This window comes from Geotrypetes seraphini, chromosome 1 (assembly GCF_902459505.1).
Source record: "Geotrypetes seraphini chromosome 1, aGeoSer1.1, whole genome shotgun sequence".
Lineage (NCBI taxonomy): Eukaryota > Metazoa > Chordata > Amphibia > Gymnophiona > Dermophiidae > Geotrypetes > Geotrypetes seraphini.
Genome location: NC_047084.1, coordinates 20,881,275 through 20,893,385, shown reverse-complemented (window position 1 = coordinate 20,893,385; position 12,111 = coordinate 20,881,275). Strand labels below are relative to the sequence as shown.

The window sequence follows — 12,111 nt, the reverse complement described above, 5'->3', positions numbered from 1 at the left end:
AATCTCGTGCGACAGGCTGTGCACCATAGAGGCTCCGCTGCCTCAGAAAGACAGCCCTGCCCATACGAAAAAGAGAAACGCCACCGTGCTCCCAAACTGCGCCCCAATAGATTATCACAACACAAGAACCGGAAATTATTTCTATAACACTACCACACACATAAAGCACTACACAGAGAGCCAAAAAGAAAACATTCAAGTATGTATATGCTCTCTTTAGGAGATCCTTAGAGAAAGAAAGAGAAACCCGCACCAAGAACTGGGTAATCTCTAGCTGTTAACAGCAACCTGCAGCAATGCACCTTCTGACCACCCTGTGCAGAGAAAAGCTGAACTGGGCAGTGGAGCATAAACTGAAGTCTCCCTCCAATACGCTTTCAGGCCTAATAAGCATGACCCCCAAGTTACAAGAAGCACAAACAAACACTCACCAAGCTCCCTAGTGCTGCATCAAAGCAAAATGGGGCTGCACAACCTCCAACGCGTGAAACTCAAACAAAAGGGAGGCCTTATGATATAATAGCCTACACACTGCAGCGCTGCTGGGTACTTTGCTGGCATTGAGCAATTCGTGCTACAATGAGTCTCCTGCCGCTCCAGGTCAGAAACCATCCGAAACCGAAGAGCACTGAGTTGAAACGTCCTCAGGCCGTTCATGATGGGCCCCTTACCAGCAGAACGCATAAGAAATAAGAAGCAGCACTCGGGAGAAAACAAACCCGACAGCCACAGCTTCGACACTATTGTAATGCAGCCAACACGAACAAATAGACCACCGCCAAAGTGGAGGAAAAAAAACAGCCTGGAGGAGAACTGTTCAAACGCTGTGGCACCGCTGACAGTGTAGGAAAATAAGTGCACGGCTCCCGCGCGGGGGAAATAACCGTTCCTTCCATGTTACGGTAAATACAAACCCAGAGCTCCATCAGCAAACATGCACTGCCCTGCCAACCTAGGCTGCCGCAAAAGTGAAGTAAAAAACAGCTCGGGGGAAAAAGTGCTTGAACACTGCAGCACTGCCGACAGCGTAAGAAAGAAGCACACGGTTTCTGCGCGCGGGAAATAACCGCTCCTTCATGCTCCGGTAAACACATATCCGAAGCTCCCCACAGCCAACAGACACTCCTGTGCCAAAAGGAGTTAGGCATTGAACACCACCCAAAACCCGGCCTCACAACATTAGAAATAAAATTGCTAACAAGAAGCCTAACCAAAACATACTCACAATAAACTCTGAGTCAGGGCTTGCAGAAGACAGGAAGAGCCGGTTGAAGCTGGTTATTGCTGGTTGCTCAACACTAGCAGGGCAGACATTGTATATATTCCCTGTGGTCTCTTTTTTTTTTTTTTTTAAATTAAGGGAAAGAAGAAAAATATACATACATATAGAGACCCAGTCAGACCCTCTATCATTGGAGGGAGGGTGAGGCAGGGACCTAGGGGGGCTCAGGTGTAACCCCTAAAGCCGGCACCGTTCAGCCAGACACCCCTGTCTCAATGAAGAGGAAACCTCAACAGGAGAACTAGCACTGATAACTCAATGAAGAGAAAATCTCAACAGGAGAAATAAGTTTCCAGTCACAGCCAGAATCCAGGAGCTAGTTGAATAGCGACCATCACCTGCTGGGAAATAGAGCATACTGGAGATACAGGAGGAGTGCCAACCAATAGGACCACCTGTTAATCGGTTTCTCTATCTCCACCTGCTGGTAGATGTGGGCTATCCCCCATTGGTCTTTGGATTCATCTGCTGCTATTGCTAAGGAAATGTGTACTGCAAGCCTGGCTTGCTGATAGCTCCCCCTCCTTTTGGCGTTGGAAGGCGGAATATAATATGCTCATGGTTCTTGAGACCCCCCCCATGGTGCTCTTTTTTGTAAAAGGACTAGTTCTGAGCACCAGCAAATAACATTGCCTACTCAGTATGCCTAATTCACTTGTGCTCATCAATGGAGAATAGCTGTACCAAAAAATAGTTCATTCCAAATCAATTGAATTATATAAATTTAAGCCTTTTGTCATGAAGATTTGTGTCTACTCTTAAAGTGAAAAGTCAAGGGAAACAAAGAAAATACCCAGGTCCATATTCAAAGGCTATGATTGACATTGAAGTATTTTAATGGCAATTCTATAATTGGGTGCATGCAGTATATGTGCCATATATGCCTAATTTACCAATCTTTCTAATATAGCATTTTGTGTAGTAAATAATTTCATAGTTTATTAAAATTTGATTGAACGCTAAACATAGAATACAAAGCATTGTACATTAAAATAAATGGGGGAATTAATATTAAAACAAACATGACTTAGTACAAAACCATTTACATACTGGGATGGGATTTAAAACAAACAAGAGGAAAGGGGGGAGAACTCCATTAATTAAAGAAAAGAGAAAAAAGGAAATAACATCAATGAGGGGAGGTAGGTAAGTTAAAAAGTGATAAAATAATACTAATACTAACTTCTTTATTCAGCAGCTAATAGGTTATGTACAAAACAGTAATATTATTCTTAACTCCAAGCATGGTTTAGATCAGGGATCTCAAAGTCCCTCCTTGAGGGCCGCAATCCAGTCGGGTTTTCAGGATTTCCCCAATGAATATGCATTGAAATCAGTGCATGCACATAGATCTCATGCATAATCATTGGGGAAATCCTGAAAACCCGACTGGATTGCGGCCCTCAAGGAGGGACTTTGACACCCCTGGTTTAGATTGAAAACCAAAGCTTGATTTTTCCATGTAAAAACAACCAAAGTCATTCAGTAATCTATTATTTTACTGCTGAGGGCAAACCGTAGAGGAGCACTTAACACTTGTTAGAGTTCCATACTTACTCTGGAAGTAGGCTGTAAGTATCTCCATTAATTTCTGGTAAAAACGTATCACAATCAAATTCCTGCAAGATTCTGGTCACGAAGAGTCTCTGATGAACTGGTTTCTCCATTAGCTCCTGTGAGGCAAAAAAGTCAGACGATTGTAGGCCAATCTAATATATTAGGAGTCACTCTGATTTTAACAGTGATGAACTTAACGCTACATACTGTAGCAGCCAACTGAGGTACAATTATATACTGCTGAATTCTTGGGTTATCTTTAATGAGAAAGCTCAGACATAAGTATTTTTTGGGCCACAAAAAAAGGTAATTCTATAACAGTCAGTGGTGAGAGAAAAACACATTTTTATTAAACAGGAAAAAAATGCCTCAGAAATCCGTGTGCATAGTTTACTTCGTTTGTCTCATAGAAATATGATGGCAGATAAAGGCCAAATGGCCCATTCAGTCTGTCCATCCGTAGTAACCATTATCTATTCCTCAATCTAAAAGATCCCATGAGCCCATATCCAAGGCTTTCTTGAATTCAGACATAGTCTCTGTCTCCACCACCTCTTCCGGGAGACTGTTCCACGCATTTACTAAGGGACTTAGCCAGCAAGGTGAATATATATGTACACTGTTTAGAATTAAGAGTACAATTCTAGGCACCTAGTTAGAAAAAAAATCTCAGGAATAAGCTATAACGAGAACTAATACAAAATACCGGAAGGAAGATTACTACACAGGGGGCAGATTGCCTTAAAACAGCCAGTACTGGAAAAATATGGATTCGTGCCAGCAGAGTTAACTCCCCCAATAAGAATACAGATAAGTGCTTTGGCTTTTAATGTTTGAAAAGTTCACTGTTGGAAAAAAAGTTTATAGAAAAAAAATATTACTCTGGACTGATGAAGATATATGGTGAAATCTACTCCCATTGACATTGCTTTGAGTGTCACCTCTGATGGTCCTGAAGAGTGAATGAGAAGTGTTTTGATGAAGAAAACTCTGAAAAAAGAAATAATACCGCAAGTCTCAAACTCCACCTCTCACTAAAGCCAACTACCCCAAACAAATAACCTTACCCATTTCTTACTCTTTTTGAAAATGACCAATTTTTTTTTTTTTTTTTGTAAGTTCTTGTTGTAATACATCTTGGATAATTCTTTTGTAATCCGCCTTGAACTGAAAGGTAATGGCGGAATAGAAATCCCTAATGTAATGTAATGTAATAAGCACTGTTTAGAATTGCCAGGAGGGTTTTTTTTATTTTTATTTTTTTGCCGATGAATATAATTCAGTTCCTAAGTAGAACACGAGACAAACAAAGTGAGCTATGCACAGGGATTTCTGAGGCATTTTCCTCCTGTTTAATAAGAATGTGGGTTTTTTATCACCACTAATTGTTATTTAGATTGTCTCTATTTTGTGAGTGGGAAGATTTTCTCTATTTTTGATTACTCTATAATTCTATAACAGTACACCTGTTTTTAGATGTCAAGAATCAATATAAAGGACCATAATATGTGCACATGTGCATACAAGTACTGATATTCTGGTTTCACACTGGTCAATAAACGGGCACCAAAACGCAAGAACATGTATCGTAATTTAAAGATGGGCGTATATGCTGGCAGTGACCTGTGTAAATGTAATTCTAAGGCAGATATATGTGATTGTGCCTAAAACATACATATACATTTGCCCTGTTATGCTCTTTATAGTATTCTATGAAGTTAGTACACACTTTTCTTTATAGAAAAGGCTCCAAATATTTTACAGGTATACTGTTACAGAAATACCCCCAAGAGGATAATTTTATACAAGGCACCAAAGTGCAAAGTCCAAAAAAGTGCCTAGGTGTCCTTATAAAATAAGCTTCCAGGCGTAGCCTTAACAGTGCACAAAATCAAACTGACAAGTTTACACTTGTTCCAAAGATGCTGCAAACCTGAGCACATATTCTAAGTATGTACCCATACATTTTATAAAATATGCCTCTGTGCTGTGCAAACTATGCTGCCAGGAATGTCTATGCAAAGCCCACAGTTAAAGAAGAAACAGTATTTTGACATGGATACTTTTTCATGCCTATAAGGTGACAAAAGTTTATAATAAATGATAATTTTATGCTTTACATGTAGAAAAACCTTTATAAAATTATCCCCAAAAGGGTAAATGTGACTAAAAAGCAGCTTGTATGAAATGTCCAAAAAAGCACTCTAAAAAAAAACTTTAATAGCATTAAGAAATAAAACACATTCACCATAAACCTGCATTGAAAATAAATGCATTGTATGAAAATTCACAAAAGAAAACAATGATTCATCACTAAAAATAAAAAGTAAAGTGGGCCAGACAGTTTGTAATTTGAAACAGTCTATGTGCCTTTAGAAAACAGACTCCCAGGACTATCACTGAGTGCTAACAGTTGTAACAATGAGGCTATCATTTGAAAAGCTGTATTCACATTCTAGACATGTCTAAATCCTGATTTTTGAAAGCCATTATATACTAGTCAAACTCAAAAACATGCATCTAGCAAAGGGGGTGTGGTCTTGGTGTGTTTTGGGAGGTACTAGAGCAGGGGTGCCCACACTTTTTGGGCTTGCGAGCTACTTTTAAAATGACCAAGTCAAAATGATCTATCAACAATAAAATTAAAAAAAAAAAACCCCACAAAGCACACTGTACGGCAGAGAAAATATTAATTATCATTCCTATTCCGGGGTTTTTTCAAAGAGGTCAAGGCAGATGACTCTATGCACTATCACCTCAGTAACAACCATACAAAAATAGACAAAGTATTGTAATGATTAGAAAAATCTTGTTTCCCTTAAATTTACAAGTTCAATTATGGGGTGGGAGGGAGGGTATTTTTATTGTTACATGTTGTATAAGTATTGATTATATGATAGATAAGGGTGGGGAGGGGGGAGATAAGAGAATATTATATGTATCATTGTTGATTATTAAGTGATATATTTATGGTTATTTGTATGGATATGTTATCACACTTATTATAAGTTTAAAAATGAATAAAGATTTAAAAAAACAACAACAAAAAAACCCAAAAATAGACAAATATACCCCCTCCCTTTTTACTAAACCACAATAGTAGTTTTTAGCGCAGGGAGCTGCGTTGAATGCCCTGCGCTGCTCTCAACCCTCATAGGCTCCCTGCGCTAAAAACCGCTATTGTGGTTTAGTGAAAGGGGGGCCCATAGTGTAAAATATAGACAGCAGATATAAATTCTCAAAACGGACACAGTTTGTTAACTAAATTGAAAATAAAATCATTTTTCCTACCTTTGGTGTCTGGTGATTTCATGAGTCTCTGGTTGCACTTTCTTCTTCTGACTGTGCATCCAATCTTTCTTCCCTTCTTTCAGCCTGTATGCTTCCTCTCCTCCAGACCTCATTCCCTCCCCCAACTTTTTCTTCCTCTCTCCCTGCCATTTCTTTCTCCCTACCTCCCTTTTTTTTTTTCTCTCTTCATGCCCCCATTCTTTTTTTCTGTTTCCCTTCTTTCTCCCTGCCTGCCCCCTTTCTTTCTTTCTCCCTGTCCTCCACCAAACCACTGCTGCCACCATCGGGGAACAGGCCCCCAAGCCGCCACCGCCCCAAGCTCTCCTTGCTTCCCTGCATCGGGCCGACGAGCATTCCTCTCCCCGACATCAATTCTGCCGTCAGAGAGGAAGTTCCAGCCCTGCCAGGCAGCGATTGGCTGGCCTGAACTTCCTCTCCGACAGCAGAATTGACGTCAGGGAGAGGAAGGCTGATTGGCCCGGTATATCGCCAAGGCAAAGTGAGTCTATCACGGAGCCCGGGATGGGCTCCGCGATTGACTCACTTTGCCTTGGCGATCTACCGGTTGATCGAGATCGACCTATTGGGCACCCCTTTACTAGAGCATAAAGCAAATACAGTAAGAATATCAGGCATGGTGTTGGTGGTAGTGTGATTGTGTGGGGATGATTTGTTGCCTCAGAACATGGAAAACTTGCCATTATTGAACCAGAAAATTCTTAAGCAGAATGTCTAGTCAGTTGTCTGCCCATGAGCTGAAACTCAAGCATAATTGGATTATGCAGCAAGACAACGATTAAAAACACAAAAGTCAATCTGCATTTGAATATCAGAAGAAAGCAAAATTAAAGTTTTGAATTAGCCTTGTCAAAGTCTTAAACTCAATAGAGATGCTGTGAAAGGACCTGAAACAAGTAGTACATGCATAAAAATCTACAAATGTGTCTGAATTAAAGCAGTTCTGCAAAGAATAGACGAAGGGCTGGTTTTACTAAGGTGCGCTAGCGTTTTTAGCGCACGCAGATTAGTGCGCGCAAACCCCACACTACGCGGCTAGAACTAACGCCAGCTCAATGCTGGCGATAGTGTGTAGCGCGCACTATTCTGTGCGTTAATGCTCTAACGCAGCTTAGTAAAAGGAGCCCTAAAATTCCCCAGCAGTGATGTGAAAGACTAATATTGAATTATAGGAAGCATTTGGTTGCAATTACTTCAGCTAAAGTTGTGCAACCAGTTATTAAGTTTAAGGAGTAGTTACTTTTTCATATGGGTGATATGGGAGTTGGATACTTTGTTCTTTAGCTAAATGAAGTAATAATTTAAAAGCAACAGCGTTGTGTATTTATTAAGGTTTCATTTGTTTAATATTACATTTCATCTACAGATCATAAACCATTTAGCATATATGCAATAACAGAGGAAATGAGGAGGAGGGCAAAAGCTTTTTCAATTTCTATACTTCAGGGTTTGGTTTCTGGTAGACACTAGTGTACATTCCTTTGCATTTGGCACCTCCACAAATTTACCTTTTTCAGACCATAAGGATTACAATAACACATACACTTTCATCCAACTATTTAGGAAACTTAACCTCCCCCTTCACAAAACCGTAGTATGGTTTTTAGTGCCAGCCGCAGCGGTAAGAGCTCCGACGCTCATAGAATTCCTATGAACATCGGAGCTGTTACCGCCATGGTTTTGTAAAAAGGGGGGGAGGGGAGGTTAATCTCTACCTTCAAATTCCTTTATCCCCAATATTTTTGAGGTATTTCTAGCTTTACATCTTCCAATGTTGTTGTTTGCTGGGGGGGGGGGGGTCTTTAAATTTTTGCTTCTTTATTTGAAAGAAACCCCCCCAGCTTATTTTTTCCTTCATGTTTCACATTGTTGAGGCTCAGCCCTGCCCACAATGGGACAAACATCCAGGACTTCAATCCTCACTGTTTGCCTAGCTATCATTGGTGGTCACCATGTCCCAATGTGGTGAAAGTAGTGTACATTCATTTCTTCCTGAACAAGAGGAAACTGACTCTCTTTGCCTTGGAGGTTTCAGCAAGACAGTTTGCTCTTAATCTGTCAGGATGAACACAGAACTTCCTCTGTATACAGACTGGCTGACTCTGTCCTTCAAATCTGTTCCCTTTTTTTTTTTTTTTTGGCTGCACCTTCCCCTAAAGTGCAGTCACAAAAAAGCAAGACCCTTCTGCAAGTAACAGGACAGGAGAGTTCCTTGGAAATTATTAGCAAGTTGATAGTGCATTCATCTCAATGATGCTCACACAGGCCACAAACTGGGTTGTCCAGTGTGACCCCCCCCCCTCATCACTGAAGATTCTTGATAACCCCATTAATGCTGAAGCTTCTGGCTGATTTTCTTTATGACCTGTCTCGGACAGTGAGTCTCATTTTCAGAGAAGCTGGGCATAAAATTTCTCTCCGATGCAAATTTAAAAAAAAAAAAAAAATTTAACCATATCCCTGCGTGAACTTAGCTATATGTCACGCCTAGTATTGGAAGCATCTGTTGTCTGGAAAGATCAATATTCCAGTATAATAAAAACACATCTATAATCAGGTTCAGACCAAATATCAATCACTGCCTGAATAAAGCTACCGCAAGGGATGGAGAGAGGAAGAAAGAAGGTAAGTCTCCCGGTGGAGGTGGAAAAAATGAAAACTATATTCAAATTCAATAAGAAAGCTTGGGACAAAAACATTGGATCTCTAAGGGAAAGGAAGGGATAATAGTTGGCATGGACAGGCAGACTAGATAGGCCTTATGATTTTTATCTGCCTTCATTTTTCTATGTTATGTATTGGTTTCAGTGGAATTTGAGATCTCTAAGGTTTTCTCATTTTCTGTTTTATTCATTAATATCCTCCTTTATACAAAGTGGTTTACAGTGAAAACATACACAGTATTTAAAACACATCTACTTTATTTAAAACACATCTTTACTTGAGGAGGAAGAGCTACATGATAGCAGCAGCCATGAGACCCTGGATATGTAAGTAGAAGTTGGTATGACCACTGAGGAATTTTGTAGACAAGAAGCATCAGAGCTTACAGTGTGTACATCGACAAAAAACTTTGGCTTCTAGCATGTCAAAAATATCCTGTTTGTGGGATAAAAGGCTGATTTCTGAAAGTTGAACATGAAGGAGGTGAATTGCTTCATCTCTAAGGCCTAAGGACAGACTTTCTGAGGAAGCAGCTAACAGGCAGTCATTGAGGTAGAAAAAAACCCTAAAATATATATATATATATACATATATACATACTAGAGAATGACACGGTGAAAAAATTGGTCCCCGTCACCGCCCCGTCCCCGTCTCACCATCCTCTGCACCGCCCCGTCACCGCCATTCCCTTCACCGCCCCTGCCACCCCATTCACCGCTCCGTCACCGCCACTGCAACCCCATTCACCGCCCCGTCACCGTCACCGCTGCATACATAAAAGCCTCATACGGGTACGATTTTATATACTTTTCTTTATTTACGTATAAAGGAAACAGTCTTTAAAACTTTAAAACTTAGTTAAATATTAGTTAATAACTATACAAAAACAAAACACGCAGAGAAAAAATTAATTAATATAAATTCTCAAAACTGACACATTTTGATCACTAAATTTAAAATAGTTATTTTTCATACAGTTTTTCAATCACTAATCTTCCACCACCCCTGGGGCTAGCAATGCAAAAACAAACACGACATGTACTTTAAATGCTTACAATGTTAGCCTACATGGTAAGTAGACGCGGCCGCTGTACCTAATCGCGGCAAAGATCTCCCTGCCGTGATTAGCATAGTGACCGCGGCTACGGCTGCAAGTCTCCCTTCCCCCCAGCGATCACGGCAGGAGGGCACCCAACCCCTCCTGTAGACCCCCCCCCCAACGGCCCTCCCGACAATCGCAGCAGAAGGGTACCCGACCCCTCCTGCCGGTCCTCCCAATGGCCTCCCCTAAGATCGCCGGCAGGAGGGTACCCAACCCCTCCTGCTGGACCCCCCCCCCCGGAACCCCCTTAGTCTTACTTTCCAAGTTGGACCGGACGGCTCCTCACACGTATGGCCAGCAGGCTTGCCTCCGTCCAAATGAGGCGGGCCCGCCCCTACCCTGCCCAACCCACAGGATCCTAGGGCCTGATTGGTCTAGGCACCTAAAGCCACTCCCGCTATAGGAGGGGCCTTAGGTGCTTGGGCCAATCAGGCCCTAGGATCCTGTGGGTTAGGCAGGGAAGGGGAGGGGCGGGCCCGCCTCATTTGGACGGAGGCAGGCCTGCTGGCCAGACGAGCGAGGAGCTGTCCGGTCCAACTTGGAAAGTAAGACTAAGGGTGGTGTTTCAGGATGGCGGGGTTTGTTGGGGGAGGGCCGGCAGGAGGGGTTGGGCACCCTCCTATTGGCGATATAGGGGGCCGTTGGGGGTGCCGGCAGGAGGGGTTGGGCACCCTCCTACCAGTGATCATAGGGGGGCTGTTGGGGAGCTGGCAGGAGGGGTTGGATATCCTCCTGCTGCGATCGTCGGGGGGGCTGTTGGGGTAGGCAGGAGGGGATGGGTACCCTCCTGCCGCGATCGTTGGGGAGGGCTGGTTCTGTCGGCAAGAAGGGCTGAGCACCTTCCTGCCGGCGATCGTCGGGGGGGGGGGGGGGGGGTTCTATTGGCAGGAAGGGTTGATCTGACAAATGAGGAGCACGGTGAAACACAGGTAAATAGCGGTTCCTAGAAGGGGTTACATTGGCCTGCGGGGACAAATCTTTTCACCGTTTTTGCGGGCGGTGAAAACTTTTGTCCCCGTGTCTGCGGCGATTTGGCTTTGGAGTCACCATAACCCGCAGCCAAACCGCAGCCACGCCGCGGCTCCCTGCGGGGATCGCTCCCCGTGTCATTCTCTAATACATACACACAGTAACACCTTAGTTTGCGAGCATAATTTGTTCCAGAAGCATGCTTGTAATCCAAAGCACTCGTATATCAAAGCGAATTTCCCCATAAGAAATAATGGAAACTCAGAAGATTTGTTCCACAACCCAAAAACTTTAATACAAAATACTATACGTACTCGTATTGCAAGACTTCGCTCGTTTTGAAAAGTCACTACACTCCCGCAGCGTCAGAAAGAGAAGAACCATCAGCTCAGTTGTGATGATGTGACCCGTGTATACTGTATGTACTCGTATTGCAAGACTTTGCTTGTATATCAAGTTAAAATTTAATCAAATGTTTTGCTTGTCTTGCAAAACACTTGCAAACCAAGTTACAGTGGAACCTTGGTTTACGAGCATAATTCGTTCCAGAAGCATGCTCGTAAACCAAATTGCTCGTATATCAAAGCGAGTTTCCCCATTGGAAGTAAGGGAAACTCACTTTGATTTGTTCCACCTCCTCCCCCCCCCCCCCCGAGGCTACCAGTGCTGCTCCTTCACCTTCCCCCCTCTCAAACAGGCATCGCACCTCTTGCCCGCGAACGCCCCCCGCGAGAACCGCATTGCACCCCCGTGCTGGAAGCGGATCCGTCCGCCCGCCCACCAAAACAAGCTCCTTACCCCATCAGCTGCGTGCCAGTGCCAGTTAAGGAAAAATCCTGCCTCTTGCCTGGGTTGGGCCTTGAGCATCTGCGCATGCTCAAGGCCTTCTGGCTCTCGTTCTCTCCAAGATTTTACTGTATATATTACACTTGCTGAGGTGGAGCAACCACCACCACTAGGTATTTTGGAAAAACCCAGGGACCTGAAGGGAAGTTGAAAGGGAGGACCTAATCAATAGTGTCCAGCGTGAAAGAAGAACCCTAGATTGTTTCTGCAACAAGGATGGATCAAGTTATGTAAGCTTCCTTGAGATCCAGTGTACATATCCCAGCTGCATTCTTTAGGAATGGCAGAATAGAGGGAAGTGTATGCATCCAGAATTCCTCTTTGCAAAGAAAAAGATTGAGGTCTCTAAGGTCCAAAATGGGGCTTGAGCATCCCTGTTCTT

At 42.7% G+C, this 12,111-nt stretch overlaps 1 protein-coding gene across 2 annotated transcripts in view; it reads right to left on the bottom strand.

Moving 5' to 3' along the window:
* DHFR (dihydrofolate reductase) overlaps positions 1 to 12,111 on the bottom strand; it is a 108,779-nt gene that overhangs the window by 17,633 nt on the left and 79,035 nt on the right. For both annotated transcript variants that reach the window (XM_033929196.1, XM_033929195.1), the window contains exon 5: positions 2,840 to 2,955. In XM_033929196.1, the coding sequence (XP_033785087.1) occupies positions 2,840 to 2,955 (116 nt within the window). The remainder of the gene's footprint in view (positions 1 to 2,839; positions 2,956 to 12,111) is intronic.